A 16680-nucleotide genomic window follows, 5' to 3' on the forward strand; every position below is an offset into this window, starting at 1 on the left:
TAAAATTCGTCAAAGAGACTAAAATTCAGTCTACTATGTTATTACTGTAAATAACTGAAATGAATGAATGATAGCCAGCTGGTGAGGTGATACATACAACATAGCCTGAAAACTTCGAGAAAAATTATTCTAAGCAGCAGAAGACTTAAGCACCAGATTTATAATGCAAAGCGATACGTTGCTGACAGGGTTTATTTTAAATACATTGCTCCCTACTGCCTGTTAATTTGTCCGTATCAGATTACGTGATAAAGGAACTGACCTCAAACCAAGAATATTCCTTTTGATTACCAACAAATGTCTGTTCAATTATCATAGCAAAACTTGAAAAAGAAAAATGAGATAACAAAAATAGAAATATTTTTGTGAAGATTTTTTAATTGTCTTTCAAAAAATTATGGAATTTTTTTATGGAATTTTCGAAAACAATCGTTTTATGGAATTTTCGAAAACTTTAAAATTTCAGCGTTTAATTGTTTCAATGCTGTAAGCTGAAAATGTAAAATTTGCAAGATGAAATTATTTTCCTAAATAGCAAAAAAATTTCATGAGTTTGATTGCTAACTTTTGCATCAAATAGCTTTCAGACCCGACTAAGTTCGATTCTGCTGTACAGATTTTTGTTCCGACTTTCGTAACGAAAGTAATCGAACATTTGTGCCCGGGGTGTTTTTTTCTTCAGGCAAATTTCGACTTTTAAACTAGCCATTTATGACGGAACCTGTTGATCTTGAACTTGAATTTCTTTATTTTTTTGTGATGATTTATAATTCATTTATATCTTTCAAAAGGTATTGGTGTCCTGAGCTTGAACTTGAAAGTTATTTAACCTGAGAGCATTTTTTTAAAGTTATGGGGTTTAAAGATTGCCAATAAAGTTTGAAACAATTAAAGCGCGATATATTTTGCGCTATTAACGAGTAAACGGAGATTTAATCCGTCTTAGAAATCGTTCCAAAATGGTTGAAGGAAGCTTATTTGAAGGCATCTTTTAACATGCCTTCATCTTTCATATACGCTTAAAAGCATTAAATAATTTACACTAAACTGAAACAATACTGCTCGTATCAGGGCAAATCCTTGAATATTCCGACTGCATTTTAAGGTTTATGGAGCAGTAATAATATGAAAAAATTGAAAGTAATAAATATAACGAAAAAACAATTTTTTCTAAAAAAATTTGAGATTTTTGGTAATATGAAGACAATAATAACGCCATACGAAGTCCAAAGAGATTTAGCTCCGAGTAACAAATCAATTGTGGCAAATAAGCTTCCTTCAACCAATTTGGAACGATTTCAAAGACAGATTAAATCTCCGCTTACACGTTAATAGCGCAAAATATATCGCCAAAATGGCAATTTTTAAACCCCATACCTTTACAAAAACTAATCACAGGTGAAATATTTTTTCCAAATTTAAGCTCAAAACAGCAATACTCTCTGAATGATATTAAAATAATTCTGTCGAAAATGGCTAATTAAAAAGTCGAAATTTGTCTGAAAAAATCCAGCCCAGCCCGAGCACAAATATTCCGCTATTTTGGTTACGAAAGTCGGAACAAAAACCAATTAGCTTAGTAGTTTTGCTTCACTTTCCTAAACGCAGCTATAGTTAATTGTCAGGTGGTGGAAATGCTGTTTATAGGAGACTGAAGAGTAACGCAGTTAAAGTTAATTAACAAAACTTTTAAAAATAAAGCGCCAAGCTTGATCGAATCAAGAAATAGGTCCAATAATTTAAATTGTCTTTTCCATCTTGAATCTGATTTTTGTTCCGACTTTCGATACGAAAGTAACGAATATTTGTGCTCGGGGTGGGTTTTTTTTTTCTTCAGACAAACTTCGACTTTTTAACTAGCCGTTTTTGACGGAATTTTTTTATATCATTCGAAAGCTATTGCTGTCCTGAGCTTGAATTTGAAATAAAATTTTACCTGTGATTATTTTTCGTAAAGTTATGGGGGTTTAAAGATTGCCATTTTGGCCAATTTGGGACAATTAACGCGCGATAAATTTCGCGCTATTAACGCGTCAGCGAGATTTAATCCGTCTTAGAAATCGTTCCAAATTGGTTAATTATTTGCCATAATTGGTTTGTTACAAGGAGCGAAATCTATCCTTTTGTACCTTATATGGCGTGTTGGGGGATGATTTTTATAAAAAATTTCACATTTTAGAAAAAAAAATTTCTTTTGTTTTATTTCATTGAATTTTTAATGTTAGTACTGCTCCATAAATCTTAAAAGGCAGTCGAAACTTTCAGGGCTTCGCCCTGATACGAGATGTCTTGTTATGCTTTCGTATTTATAATTTCTACAAAATTTTTATAGTTTTCATTGGTTCTTTATATACGTCTTTCATTAGTGCTGACATTGTGACAAGTCGATACCAAAAGGGAAACCCTTTCCATCATTGTAAGTTTTTGGGTCGATGCATATGCTTGAATTAAATTTTTATTTCTACTACAGTTTTTACCATTCGGAATATAGAAGTACTTGATAATATAACACGCAAACACTATGAACTACTCAAAAAAGTTTTTGAAATAACTTCTAAGATATAAATTTTTATAAATTTATACTTTTTGGAAAGATCTCAGAGGAGCAGCCATGATTCTCCTGACATCGAAAAAGAGTTAATTTTTAAGGCGGCTCTGGAAATGTTCATTAGCTGGAAATGATTTTCAGCCAAATCTCTTTTTTGCTGCACCTATATTTCATTGAAATATAAAATTTCCAATTGCTTAACATTTAACTGCATTTTAAGATTTCTGATTCATCGGATTGATTTGAGAAACAGTATCCTCAAAGCTTCTTTTTTCTCCTCTCTCTTGCTCGCTTGTTCCTCTGTGAGTCTGATCACACTCAACATGGAGTCATCGATCTCTCCGATCGAGCTCATCCGGTCGTGAGTCATCTCTCTTATGACGTCATCTGGGCTGCTTTCTGTCACGTTCCGTTTCAGCATCTCGGCCACACAATGTCTCTCAAACACCTCAAGCATCTGACGAAGTTGACGCTTCTGAACACAATTCAAATTCCTTTTCAGCTTATTTTACCAGCATGACAGTTATAACTGCCATGTTGCGCGACCCATGTTGCGACTTTGCGCCAGCATGTTGCGACTTTGCCCGACCCATGTTGCGACTTTGCGCGACCCCTGTTGCGACTTTGTGCGACCAATGTTGCGACTTTGTACGACTCAAGCCTCTTGCGGGACTATGAAATTTCGGTCGCAGAAAGTCCATTTCGGCTATCCATTTCGGTCGCAACATGAGTCGTGGAACTCGGCCCGGGTAGATCCAGGGGCGGATTTATGGGGGGGGGGGATTACCTTTTGGTAGTATCTGAAGACATCCATTTCGGTCGACTAACTCGAAAGGTTTCTCGAAAGGCGCCAATATATATTAAAAAAGCTCGGAAAATCAATGGTCGACTTAAGACGAGCTCGACAAAACTTCCAAAATTTTTTGAAAATCCTTCCTTCCACACCCTTAGATCTGGTTAGATCACTCAAAAATGTCAATCACATATAAATTGATTAGTAAACTTCTTATTTCTAGTAACGGAAAAATTAACTATACACATTTTGTGGGATTTTAACTATCTACATTCACTTGAAATTGTGATACCCTATAGCATGACTTTTGCGTGATTTGCTTGTGGTCTAGGTATTCATCAGCGTTGCTAAATAACAGAAAAAAATACACTAGATGGTTCGAGTTAATAAGATAAACAGCTCGCATATTGGTGATTTTATTTGTAGAGGATTTTAACCTGCTTGCTGGGTCTCTGATGTTTGGGACGTCCGTTCTTTTTGCAGCAGCAGAACAGTTTGCAGCCAATCAGCCACACTGACTCGAAGATGGAGAACGGCGGAGGAAGAATGGTCTTCCCTGAATTAGCAACACGTTGACGAAAACTAAGCGTGGAGTTCCAAAAATCAGGGGTGTTTTGGATAATGAGGTAAGGGTATTCAGAGTACGCCAGATTTCAGGAAATTGAGGCCCTGGCTACCCAAAGGGTCCCCTTAGGAACAATTTAGCGACATCATCTTTTTTAGGTCCACCAAGTTTAAAGTTTTTCTGAAGGAAGCACCATTGGGTCAGTAATTTAAGGTATAACCCAGCGCCAAGAGAGCAAAAATTTTCAACAAGGATACTGTGCTAGTTACTGTGCAAGTAGCATTGAATGCTCCGACTACAGCCTAAAAAAATACAAAAAAAAGGGTTTTCAAATTTGTTTTTTTTTTCAAAAAATGTTTTGACTATTTTTTGCATAAAAAATTTTTTGGATTTATTTTTTTGAATTTTTGAAGTTTTTAATTTCCAAATGGCGCAAAAAAACTATTCATGAGTAAAAACAAGTTTCCACGGCCTAAATTAAGCAAAAATCAGCTATTGTAAGACTGCTCAATCGCATTATTCGCTCGAATTTAGACTAAAAATCAAAAATTTTAAACCTGTTTTTCTTGATAGGGAAATTTTTTTGGCAATTTTCTTGATACTGGGAAAATTTTTTGGCAATTTTTTAGTGTGAATCGAATCGCGACTGAAAGGGCTTGAATATTATATATCACTCAACCCAATCCAATATTTTTTTTGGTACCTGATTTTGGGTGGAAAAAAAAAGAAAAAAAGAAAAAAAACTAAAACATACCCGAATACAAAGGTCCTCCCCATTTTCAATGGTCGGAACAAAAAGAGTCAAACGATCGTTTTAGTGTTTTGGGTAGGGATTTCCGACTTGAAATTGGGGCTTTATTTGCATTTACATCTCCACCTGCAAATTTTTACTATTAAAATAATTGTTCGCATTATTTGTTGTTAGTTACTCTTGCGATAACGAATACACCTTGGGCGGCAAAGGTCTTAAGATCAAATCTGATAGAACATATTTTTTTTACGAACGAGAAATCTTCCGTTTCAAAACAAATTTTCGGCGTATTATTCGTATCGAATGTTTTGTCGATTTATTTGCCACATCGTATAATTTTTTTTTGAAACTTACATTGTAACTGCTTTTAATGTTTTGATTTACTACTGCTGTTTGCAATTTTTTGACATCGTATGCAATCTATTTTGTATTTTTTTTCGCTTAAAAAGTGTCTTCTGCCCAAATGAGTTTTGTTTATTTTTTACCGGCATACATACCTAATTTTGAAGCGTTTCGAGATAAATATAATCTTTTTGGTCACTGGATTGCACAAATCGCTAAAATCTTAACAAAAATTACAGTTCAAATTGTTCAAGACAAAGTTTTTCGGTTTTTTTTTTAAAATTTTTTCCAGCTTGATAGCTTTCTGTTTATACTATGTTGGCCTTATAGCCTTATATTGCGTCTTTCGCGGAGCAAAAAAAATTGTGCGTGTGTGTATTTCAAGGGCAAGGGGGACTCAATAATTTTCAAGGGCAAGGGGGTCTTAAATTGTTTTGAATTTTTTCGGCTTTTTTGTTAATTTTCTTTTTCTGTTTTTTTTTTTGGTTTAAAGGTTTTGGTCTATGTTATATCGGCTTAGTGCCCTCGTATTTTTTCTTTTTACGAGCAAATAAAGTTTTGTTTTTGTGTGTGTATGTGTGTGTATGTGTGTGTCTGTTTTGAGGGTGAAGGGGACTTGTTAAATTTTTATAAGTCTTGTTGACTTTTTTCGGCTCAGAAGGTTTATGCTAAGGTATTTTCGGCTTTGTTACAGCTTGATAAGTTTTCGTCAGAGGCGAATTTTACATTATATTGCCTTGGCATGTTTTTATTTCAAAATTAGCCTGATTCATTTTGACATACCTTCTTTTTTTCGACAATTTCGACATACATAAGGACATGAGGACTAAACTAACATGAGGACTAATTAGGCAATGACAAACAAATTTGGTCTCCATACTTAACCTTGTAAAACCATAAAATTAATGCTCGTGCGAGGTGGGGAGAAAAAGGGGAAAAAAGCCCAATTTGGTCAGCCTAAAATTTCGGACGTTTTTTTATTGGACACGCTTTCAAAAGTAAAAATACAAGTTATGTCACTTCGGCGAACGTTATGTGTGGAAACTAGCATATTAAAGGGTTCTCTAAGACATGTGTTTGCTTTCCAACTGAAACTATGCCTTTAATTTTTTTTATCATGGCTGGATTGGATCAAGCTTTTCAGTTCTATCGATCTTGGTAAGTTCACCAAGGATAGCCGTTTGTTATACATGTAGCATCGAAGCGTTCAACAACGTTTTTTGAAAACTGGGTTAAAGGGCTTCAATATGATACCACACTTTACACACTACAAGCTTTCTTTGAGATAGACAAAATCAGGCGGCAAAAAAATTCGGCCGACGCCATAGTTACTTACCACATAACGAGAGTGGTATTTTTTGGTTAAAAACCATTTCGCAGTCTGCGTTCAAAATCCCATATCCGAGTTTGTATTTGTACATTTAGTTACATAATCAAATCGTTTTGCAATGGAATTGTGAAACGACTTTTCGAGTCAAAAATCAATAAAACAATTCGGGCGAAGAAATAGTGTTGACCTTTGAACTCGTGGTTGAGCCAATACATCTCCGTCTTCCACTCCTCGTCCGCCTTCTCGATCACGTGGTCAAAGATGCCCTTGTACATGGCAATGAGTAAGTTCATCATCAGTGCATTCCCGATGAACATGAACGCCACAGACATCAGCTAACAACAAGCATTGTATTTATGTTGATTGGAGTCTGCTGAAATATTTCTCGCCCCTTTAAGCCCCCCCCCTCCCTAAAAAGTGGTAGTTCAACGGTTAATGATAGGCGGATTAAGGACTTAGTAACGACGATTTTGCAATAAAGGGAATAGTTAAAGACCTCCGTTGATTCATTGACTTTGTGTTCGACTTTATGTTTCGACCGACTCGACTATATGTTTCGACTTTGAGGTCGACTGTAGAGCCTTCTCGAATATGGATTTTCGGTCGAACTCAGACATGTGTTCGACCCGCCTGGGTCGAAACATAAATCTTAAACCTCGACCAGGGTTGTCAAGGTCGAATTCTCAAAACTACGTGTTTTGTATCGTCTCAATTATGAAGACCCAAGATCAGTTCGGCTTGGTCTATTCACAATCGGGTGAAAAATAGGTTACAGTTTTTATGCTAGCGTTTACAAATTTTAAAATTGGTAACGTGTGTGGGAGAAAAGTTCGACCCTAGTTCAAGCTGGATTCGTCCCTAGTTCGCCAGTTCAACTCTGATTTGACCCCGATTCGACTCTAGTTCGACCCTAGCACGTTCCTGATTTGACACTAGTCCGACGCTGATTCGACTCTAGTTCGTCCCTGATTCGACTCTAGTTCGTCCCTGATTGGACTCTAGTTCGATCCTGATTCGACTATTGTTCGACCCTGATTCGACCCTGATTCGACTCTAGTTCGCCCCTGGTTCGACTATAGTTTGACACTGATTCGACCATGATTCGACTCTAGTTCGTCCCTGATTGGACTCTAGTTCGATCCTGATTCGACTATTGTTCGACCCTGATTCGACCCTGATTCGACTCTAGTTCGCCCCTGGTTCGACTATAGTTTGACCCTGATTCGACTCTAGTTCGACCCTGATTCGACCCTAGTTCGACCCTGATTCGACCCCATTTCGTCCCTGATTCGACTCTAGTTCGACCCTGATTCGACTCTAGTTCGCCCTGATTCGATTCTAGTTCAACCCTGATTTTACTCTAGTTCGACGCTGATTCGACTCTAGTTCGTCCCTGATTCGACTCTAGTTGGACCTTGATTCGACTCTAGTTTGACCCTGAAGCGACCCTACTTCGTCCGTGATTCGACCCTAGTTCGTCCTTGATTCTACTCTAATTCGACCCTGATTCGACCCCAGTTGGACCCTGATTCGACCCCCATTCGTCCCTCATTTGACTCTAGTTTGACCCTGATTCGGCCCTGATTCGTCCCCGATTCGACTCTAGTTGGACCATGATTTGACTCCAGTTCGACCCTGATGCGACCCTAGTTCATCCCTGATTCGACTCTACTTGGAGCGTGATTTGACTCTAGTTCTACCCTGATGCGACCCTACTTCGTCCCTAATTGGACCTCAGTTCGTCCCTGATGCAACTCTAGTTGGACCGTGATTCGACTCTAGTTCGACCCTGATGCGACCCTAGTTTGTCTCTGATTCGACTCTAATTCATCCTTGATTCTACTCTAATTCGCTCGTGATTCGACCCTAGTTCGACCCTGATTCGACCCCATTTCGTCCCTGATTCGTCTCTAGTATGACCCTCGATCGACCCTGATTTGATTCTAGTTAGGCCCGGATTCGGCTCTAGTTCGACCCTGATTCGACTCTAGTTCGATACCGATTCGACCCTAGTTCGACCCTGATTCAAACCCAGTTCGTCACTGATTCGACCCTAGTTCGATTCTGATTCGACCCTGATTCGACTCTAGTTCGTTCCTGATTCAACTCTAGTTTGACCCTGATTCGACCCTGATTCGACTCAAGTTCGTCCCTGATTGGACTCTAGTTCGATCCTGATTCGACTATTGTTCGACCCTGATTCGACCCTGATTCGACTCTAGTTCGCCCCTGGTTTGACTATAGTTTGACCCTGATTCGACTCTAGTTCGACCCTGATTCGACCCTAGTTCGTCCCTGATTCGACTCTGGTTCGCCCTGATTCGATTCTAGTTCAACCCTGATTTGACTCTAGTTCGACGCTGATTCGACTCTAGTTCGTCCCTGATTCGACTCTAGTTGGACCTTGATTCGACTCTAGTTTGACCCTCAAGCGACCCTACTTCGTCCGTGATTCGACCCTAGTTCGTCCTTGATTCTACTCTAATTCGACCCTGATTCGACCCCAGTTGGACCCTCATTCGACCCCAATTCGTCCCTCATTTGACTCTAGTTTGACCCTGATTCGGCCCTGATTCGTCCCCGATTCGACTCTAGTTGGACCATGATTTGACTCTAGTTCGACCCTGATGCGACCCTAGTTCATCCCTGATTCGACTCTAGTTGGAGCGTGATTTGACTCTAGTTCTACCCTGATGCGACCCTACTTCGTCCCTAATTGGACCTCAGTTCGTCCCTGATGCAACTCTAGTTGGACCGTGATTCGACTCTAGTTCGACCCTGATGCGATCCTAGTTCGACCCTGATGCGATCCTAGTTTGTCTCTGATTCGACTCTAATTCATCCTTGACTCTACTCTAATTCGCTCGTGATTCGACCCTAGTTCGACCCTGATTCGACCCCATTTCGTCCCTGATTCGTCTCTAGTATGACCCTCGATCGACCCTGATTCGATTCTAGTTAGGCCCGGATTCGACTCTAGTTCGACCCTGATTCGACTCTAGTTCGATACCGATTCGACCCTAGTTCGACCCTGATTCAAACCCAGTTCGTCACTGATTCGACCCTAGTTCGATTCTGATTCGACCCTGATTCGACTCTAGTTCGTTCCTGATTCAACTCTAGTTTGACCCTGATTCGACCCTGATTCGACTCAAGTTCGACCCTGATTTGACTCTAGTTGGACCTTGATTCGACTCTAGTTTGACCCTGAAGCGACCCTACTTCGTCCCTGATTCGACCCTAGTTCGTCCTTGATTCTACTCTAATTCGACCCTGATTCAGCCCCAGTTGGACCCTGATTCGACCCCAATTCGTCCCTCATTTGACTCTAGTTTGACCCTGATTCGACCCTGATTCGTCCCCGATTTGACTCTAGTTGGACCATGATTTGACTCTAGTTCGTTCCTGATGCGACCCTAGTTCATCCCTGATTCGACTCTAGTTGGAGCGTGATTTGACTCTAGTTCTACCCTGATGCGACCCCACTTCGTCCCTAATTGGACCTCAGTTCGTCCCTGATGCAACTCTAGTTGGACCGTGATTCGACTCTAGTTCGACCCTGATGCGACCCTAGTTTGTCTCTGATTCGACCCGAATTCATCCTTGATTCTACTCTAATTCGCCCGTGATTCGACCCTAGTTCGACTCTGATTCGACCCTATTTCGTCCCTGATTCGTCTCTAGTATGAACCTCGATCGAACCTGATTCGATTCTAGTTAGGCCCGGATTCGCCTCTAGTTCGACCCTGATTCGACTCTAGTTCGATACCGATTCGACCCTAGTTCGACCCTGATTCAAACCCAGTTCGTCACTGATTCGACCCTAGTTCGATTCTGATTCGACCCTGATTCGACTCTAGTTCGTTACTGATTCAACTCTAGTTTGACTCTGATTCGACCCTCACTCAAGTTCGTCCCTGATTGGACTCTAGTTCGATCCTGATTCGACTATTGTTCGACCCTGATTCGACCCTGATTCGACTCTAGTTCGCCCCTGGTTCGACTATAGTTTGACCCCGATTCGACTCTAGTTCGACCCTGATTCGACCCTAGTTCGACCCTGATTCGACCCCATTTCGTCCCTGATTCGACTCTAGTTCGACCCTGTTTCGACTCTAGTTCGCCCTGATTCGATTCTAGTTCAACCCTGATTTGACTCTAGTTCGACGCTGATTCGACTCTAGTTCGTCCCTGATTCGACTCTAGTTGGACCTTGATTCGACTCTAGTTTGACCCTGAAGCGACCCTACTTCGTCCGTGATTCGACCCTAGTTCGTCCTTGATTCTACTCTAATTCGACCCCGATTCGACCCCAGTTGGACCCTGATTCGACCCCAATTCGTCCCTCATTTGACTCTAGTTTGACCCTGATTCGGCCCTGGTTCGTCCCCGATTCGACTCTAGTTGGACCATGATTTGACTCTAGTTCGACCCTGATGCGACCCTAGTTCATCCCTGATTCGACTCTAGTTGGAGCGTGATTTGACTCTAGTTCTACCCTGATGCGACCCTACTTCGTCCCTAATTGAACCTCAGTTCGTCCCTGATGCAACTCTAGTTGGACCGTGATTCGACTCTAGTTCGACCCTGATGCGACCCTAGTTTGTCTCTGATTCGACTCTAATTCATCCTTGATTCTACTCTAATTCGCTCGTGATTCGACCCTAGTTCGACCCTGATTCGACCCCATTTCGTCCCTGATTCGTCTCTAGTATGACCCTCGATCGACCCTGATTTGATTCTAGTTAGGCCCGGATTCGACTCTAGTTCGACCCTGATTCGACTCTAGTTCGATACCGATTCGACCCTAGTTCGACCCTGATTCAAACCCAGTTCGTCACTGATTCGACCCTAGTTCGATTCTGATTCGACCCTGATTCGACTCTAGTTCGTTCCTGATTCAACTCTAGTTTGACCCTGATTCGACCCTGATTCGACTCAAGTTCGTCCCTGATTCGACTCTAGTTCGATCCTGATTCGACTATTGTTCGACCCTGATTCGACCCTGATTCGACTCTAGTTCGCCCCTGGTTTGACTATAGTTTGACCCTGATTCGACTCTAGTTCGACCCTGATTCGACCCTAGTTCGACCCTGATTCGACCCCATTTCGTCCCTGATTCGACTCTAGTTCGACCCTGATTCGACTCTGGTTCGCCCTGATTCGATTCTAGTTCAACCCTGATTTGACTCTAGTTCGACGCTGATTCGACTCTAGTTCGTCCCTGATTCGACTCTAGTTGGACCTTGATTCGACTCTAGTTTGACCCTGAAGCGACCCTACTTCGTCCGTGATTCGACCCTAGTTCGTCCTTGATTCTACTCTAATTCGACCCTGATTCGACCCCAGTTGGACCCTCATTCGACCCCAATTCGTCCCTCATTTGACTCTAGTTTGACCCTGATTCGGCCCTGATTCGTCCCCGATTCGACTCTAGTTGGACCATGATTTGACTCTAGTTCGACCCTGATGCGACCCTAGTTCATCCCTGATTCGACTCTAGTTGGAGCGTGATTTGACTCTAGTTCTACCCTGATGCGACCCTACTTCGTCCCTAATTGGACCTCAGTTCGTCCCTGATGCAACTCTAGTTGGACCGTGATTCGACTCTAGTTCGACCCTGATGCGATCCTAGTTTGTCTCTGATTCGACTCTAATTCATCCTTGACTCTACTCTAATTCGCTCGTGATTCGACCCTAGTTCGACCCTGATTCGACCCCATTTCGTCCCTGATTCGTCTCTAGTATGACCCTCGATCGACCCTGATTCGATTCTAGTTAGGCCCGGATTCGACTCTAGTTCGACCCTGATTCGACTCTAGTTCGATACCGATTCGACCCTAGTTCGACCCTGATTCAAACCCAGTTCGTCACTGATTCGACCCTAGTTCGATTCTGATTCGACCCTGATTCGACTCTAGTTCGTTCCTGATTCAACTCTAGTTTGACCCTGATTCGACCCTGATTCGACTCAAGTTCGACCCTGATTTGACTCTAGTTGGACCTTGATTCGACTCTAGTTTGACCCTGAAGCGACCCTACTTCGTCCCTGATTCGACCCTAGTTCGTCCTTGATTCTACTCTAATTCGACCCTGATTCAGCCCCAGTTGGACCCTGATTCGACCCCAATTCGTCCCTCATTTGACTCTAGTTTGACCCTGATTCGACCCTGATTCGTCCCCGATTTGACTCTAGTTGGACCATGATTTGACTCTAGTTCGTTCCTGATGCGACCCTAGTTCATCCCTGATTCGACTCTAGTTGGAGCGTGATTTGACTCTAGTTCTACCCTGATGCGACCCCACTTCGTCCCTAATTGGACCTCAGTTCGTCCCTGATGCAACTCTAGTTGGACCGTGATTCGACTCTAGTTCGACCCTGATGCGACCCTAGTTTGTCTCTGATTCGACCCGAATTCATCCTTGATTCTACTCTAATTCGCCCGTGATTCGACCCTAGTTTGACCCTGATTCGACCCTATTTCGTCCCTGATTCGTCTCTAGTATGAACCTCGATCGAACCTGATTCGATTCTAGTTAGGCCCGGATTCGCCTCTAGTTCGACCCTGATTCGACTCTAGTTCGATACCGATTCGACCCTAGTTCGACCCTGATTCAAACCCAGTTCGTCACTGATTCGACCCTAGTTCGATTCTGATTCGACCCTGATTCGACTCTAGTTCGTTACTGATTCAACTCTAGTTTGACTCTGATTCGACCCTCACTCGACTCAAGTTCGACCCTGATTTGACTATAGTTCGACTCTGATTCGACTTTAGTTCGACCCTGATTCTACCTTAGTTCTACCCTGATTCGTTCAAGTTCGTCCCTGATTCGACTCTAGCTGGACCCGGGTTCTTCTCCTATTCGAATCAAAATGAACCCTGCTTCGGCTCTAGTTCGACCCTGATTCGCCCCTAGTTCGTCCCTGATTCGACTCTAGTTCGTTCCTTTCGACCCTAGTTTGTCGTTGATTCGACTCTAGTTCGACCCTGAGTCGACCCTAGCTAGACCCTGATTTGACTCTAGTTCGACACTGATTCGACTCTAGTTTGACCTGATCCTGATTCGACCCTAGTTCGTACCTGATTCGGTTCTTGTTGGACCGTGATTCGACTATAGTTCGACCCTGCTGAACCCTAATTCGTCCCTGATTCGACCGTAGTTCGTCCTTGACTCTACCCTAATTCGACCCTGATTCGACTATAGTTCGAACCTGATTCCTCCCTAGTTCGTCACTGATTCGATCCTAGTTCGTCCCTGATTCGAGTCTAGTTCAACCCTGATTAGACTCTACTTCGACGCTGATTCGACTCTAGTTTCACCCTGATTCGACCCTAGTTCGTCCCTGATTCTACTCTAGTTGGACCATGATTCGACTCTAGTTTGACCCTGATGCGAGCCTAGTTCGTCCCTGATTCGACCGTAATTCGTCCTTGATTCTACTCTAACTCGACCCTGATTCGACTCTAGTTTGACCCTGAAGCGACCCTACTTCGTCCCTGATTCGACCCTAGTTCGTCCTTGATTCTACTCTAATTCGACCCTGATTCAGCCCCAGTTGGACCCTGATTCGACCCCAATTCGTCCCTCATTTGACTCTAGTTTGACCCTGATTCGACCCTGATTCGTCCCCGATTTGACTCTAGTTGGACCATGATTTGACTCTAGTTCGTTCCTGATGCGACCCTAGTTCATCCCTGATTCGACTCTAGTTGGAGCGTGATTTGACTCTAGTTCTACCCTGATGCGACCCCACTTCGTCCCTAATTGGACCTCAGTTCGTCCCTGATGCAACTCTAGTTGGACCGTGATTCGACTCTAGTTCGACCCTGATGCGACCCTAGTTTGTCTCTGATTCGACCCGAATTCATCCTTGATTCTACTCTAATTCGCCCGTGATTCGACCCTGGTTCGACCCTGATTCGACCCTATTTCGTCCCTGATTCGTCTCTAGTATGAACCTCGATCGAACCTGATTCGATTCTAGTTAGGCCCGGATTCGCCTCTAGTTCGACGCTGATTCGACTCTAGTTCGATACCGATTCGACCCTAGTTCGACCCTGATTCAAACCCAGTTCGTCACTGATTCGACCCTAGTTCGATTCTGATTCGACCCTGATTCGACTCTAGTTCGTTACTGATTCAACTCTAGTTTGACTCTGATTCGACCCTCACTCGACTCAAGTTCGACCCTGATTTGACTATAGTTCGACTCTGATTCGACTTTAGTTCGACCCTGATTCTACCTTAGTTCTACCCTGATTCGTTCAAGTTCGTCCCTGATTCGACTCTAGCTGGACCCGGGTTCTTCTCCTATTCGAATCAAAATGAACCCTGCTTCGACTCTAGTTCGACCCTGATTCGCCCCTAGTTCGTCCCTGATTCGACTCTAGTTCGTTCCTTTCGACTCTAGTTCGTCCCTGATTCGACCCTAGTTTGTCGTTGATTCGACTCTAGTTCGACCCTGAGTCGACCCTAGCTAGACCCTGATTTGACTCTAGTTCGACACTGATTCGACTCTAGTTTGACCTGATCCTGATTCGACCCTAGTTCGTACCTGATTCGGTTCTTGTTGGACCGTGATTCGACTATAGTTCGACCCTGCTGAACCCTAATTCGTCCCTGATTCGACCGTAGTTCGTCCTTGACTCTACCCTAATTCGACCCTGATTCGACTATAGTTCGAACCTGATTCCTCCCTAGTTCGTCACTGATTCGATCCTAGTTCGTCCCTGATTCGAGTCTAGTTCAACCCTGATTAGACTCTACTTCGACGCTGATTCGACTCTAGTTTCACCCTGATTCGACCTTAGTTCGTCCCTGATTCTACTCTAGTTGGACCATGATTCGACTCTAGTTTGACCCTGATGCGAGCCTAGTTCGTCCCTGATTCGACCGTAATTCGTCCTTGATTCTACTCTAACTCGACCCTGATTCGACTCTAGTTCGACCCTGATTCGACTCTAGTTCTTCCCTGATTCGACCCTAGATCGTCCCTGAATCGACCGTAGTTCGTCCTTGATTCTACCCTAATTCGACCCCGATTCGACTCTTGTTCGACCCTGACACGACTCTAATTCGTCCTTGATTCGACCGTAATTCGTCCTTGATTCTACTCTAACTCGACCCTGATTCGACTCTAGTTCGACCCTGATTCGACTCTAGTTCATCCCTGATTCGACCCTTGATCGTCCCTGAATCGACCGTAGTTCGTCCTTGATTCTACCCTAATTCGACCCTGACTCGACTCTTGTTCGACCCTGACACGACTCTAGTTCGTCACTGATTCGACCCTAGTTCAACCCTGATTAGACTCTAGTTCGACGCTGATTCGACTCTAGTTTGACCCTGATTCGACCGTAGTTTGTACCTGGTTCTACTCTAGTTGGACCATGATTCGACTCTAGTTCGACCCTGATTGGACCGTAGTTTGACCTTGATTCGACCCCGGTTCGTCCCTGTTTCGACTCTAGTTGGACCCTGATTCGACTCTAGTTCGTACCTGATTCGACTGTAGTTGGACCCTGATTCGACTCTAGTTCGATCCTGATTCGACCCTAGTTCGTCCCTGATTCGACTACAGTTTGACCCTGATTCCACCTTGACTCGACACAAGTTCGTCCCTGATTCCATTCTAGTTCGTTCCTGATTCAATTTTAGTTCGGCCCTGATTTGACCCTAGTTCGTCCATGATTCGACCCGAGTTATTCTCCTATTCGACTCAAGTTGAACCCTGCTTCGACTCTAGTTCGACCCTGATTTGCCCCTAGTTCGTCCATGATTCGACTCTAGTTCGTTCCTTTCGAATCTAGTTCGTCCCTGATTCGACCCTAGTTCGTCGTTGATTCGACTCTAGTTCGACATTGAGACGATCATAGTTCGACCCTGATTCGACTCTATTTCTCTGCTGACTCGACTCTAGTTTGACACTGAGTGGACCCTAGTTCGTCCCTGATTCTTCTCTAGTTCCTTCTGATTTGACCGTAGTTCGTCCTTGATTCTACCCTAATTCGACCCTGATTCGACTCTAGTTCGAACCTGATTCGACCCTAGTTCGTCCCTGATTCGAACCTAGTTCGTCCCTTATTCGACTCTTGTTCGACCCTGACACGACTCTAGTTCGACCCTGATTCTACTCTCGTTTGACCCTGATTCGACCCTAGTTCGTCCTTGATTCTACTCTTGTTGGACCATGATTCGTTCTAGTTCGACCCTGATTTGACCTCGACTCGATCATTGTTTGTCCATGATTCGACTCTAGGTCGTCCCTGATTCGATTCTACTTCGGCCCTGATTCGACCCTAGTTCGTCCATGATTCGACCTGGTTTCGTCTCTGATTCGACTCTG

The 16680-nt window shown here is 43.1% G+C and overlaps 2 protein-coding genes across 4 annotated transcripts in view; one reads left to right on the forward strand and one right to left on the reverse strand.

Moving 5' to 3' along the window:
• Nucleotides 1-16680, forward strand: part of LOC134840748 (COP9 signalosome complex subunit 2-like) — a 545309-nt gene that overhangs the window by 222147 nt on the left and 306482 nt on the right. The gene's annotated exons all lie outside the window — the stretch shown is intronic.
• LOC134839028 (transient receptor potential cation channel subfamily M member 1-like) overlaps nt 2503-16680 on the reverse strand; it is a 50603-nt gene continuing 36425 nt past the window's right edge. For both annotated transcript variants that reach the window (XM_063854424.1, XM_063854423.1), the window contains 3 exons: nt 6517-6664; nt 3779-3897; nt 2503-3023 (listed from right to left, as the gene is read on the reverse strand). In XM_063854424.1, coding sequence (XP_063710494.1) covers nt 2778-3023; nt 3779-3897; nt 6517-6664 — 513 coding nt within the window. In that variant the 3' untranslated portion in view covers nt 2503-2777. The remainder of the gene's footprint in view (nt 3024-3778; nt 3898-6516; nt 6665-16680) is intronic.

The sequence above is a fragment of the Symsagittifera roscoffensis genome, chromosome 2 (assembly GCF_963678635.1).
Source record: "Symsagittifera roscoffensis chromosome 2, txSymRosc1.1, whole genome shotgun sequence".
Classification (NCBI taxonomy): domain Eukaryota; kingdom Metazoa; phylum Xenacoelomorpha; order Acoela; family Convolutidae; genus Symsagittifera; species Symsagittifera roscoffensis.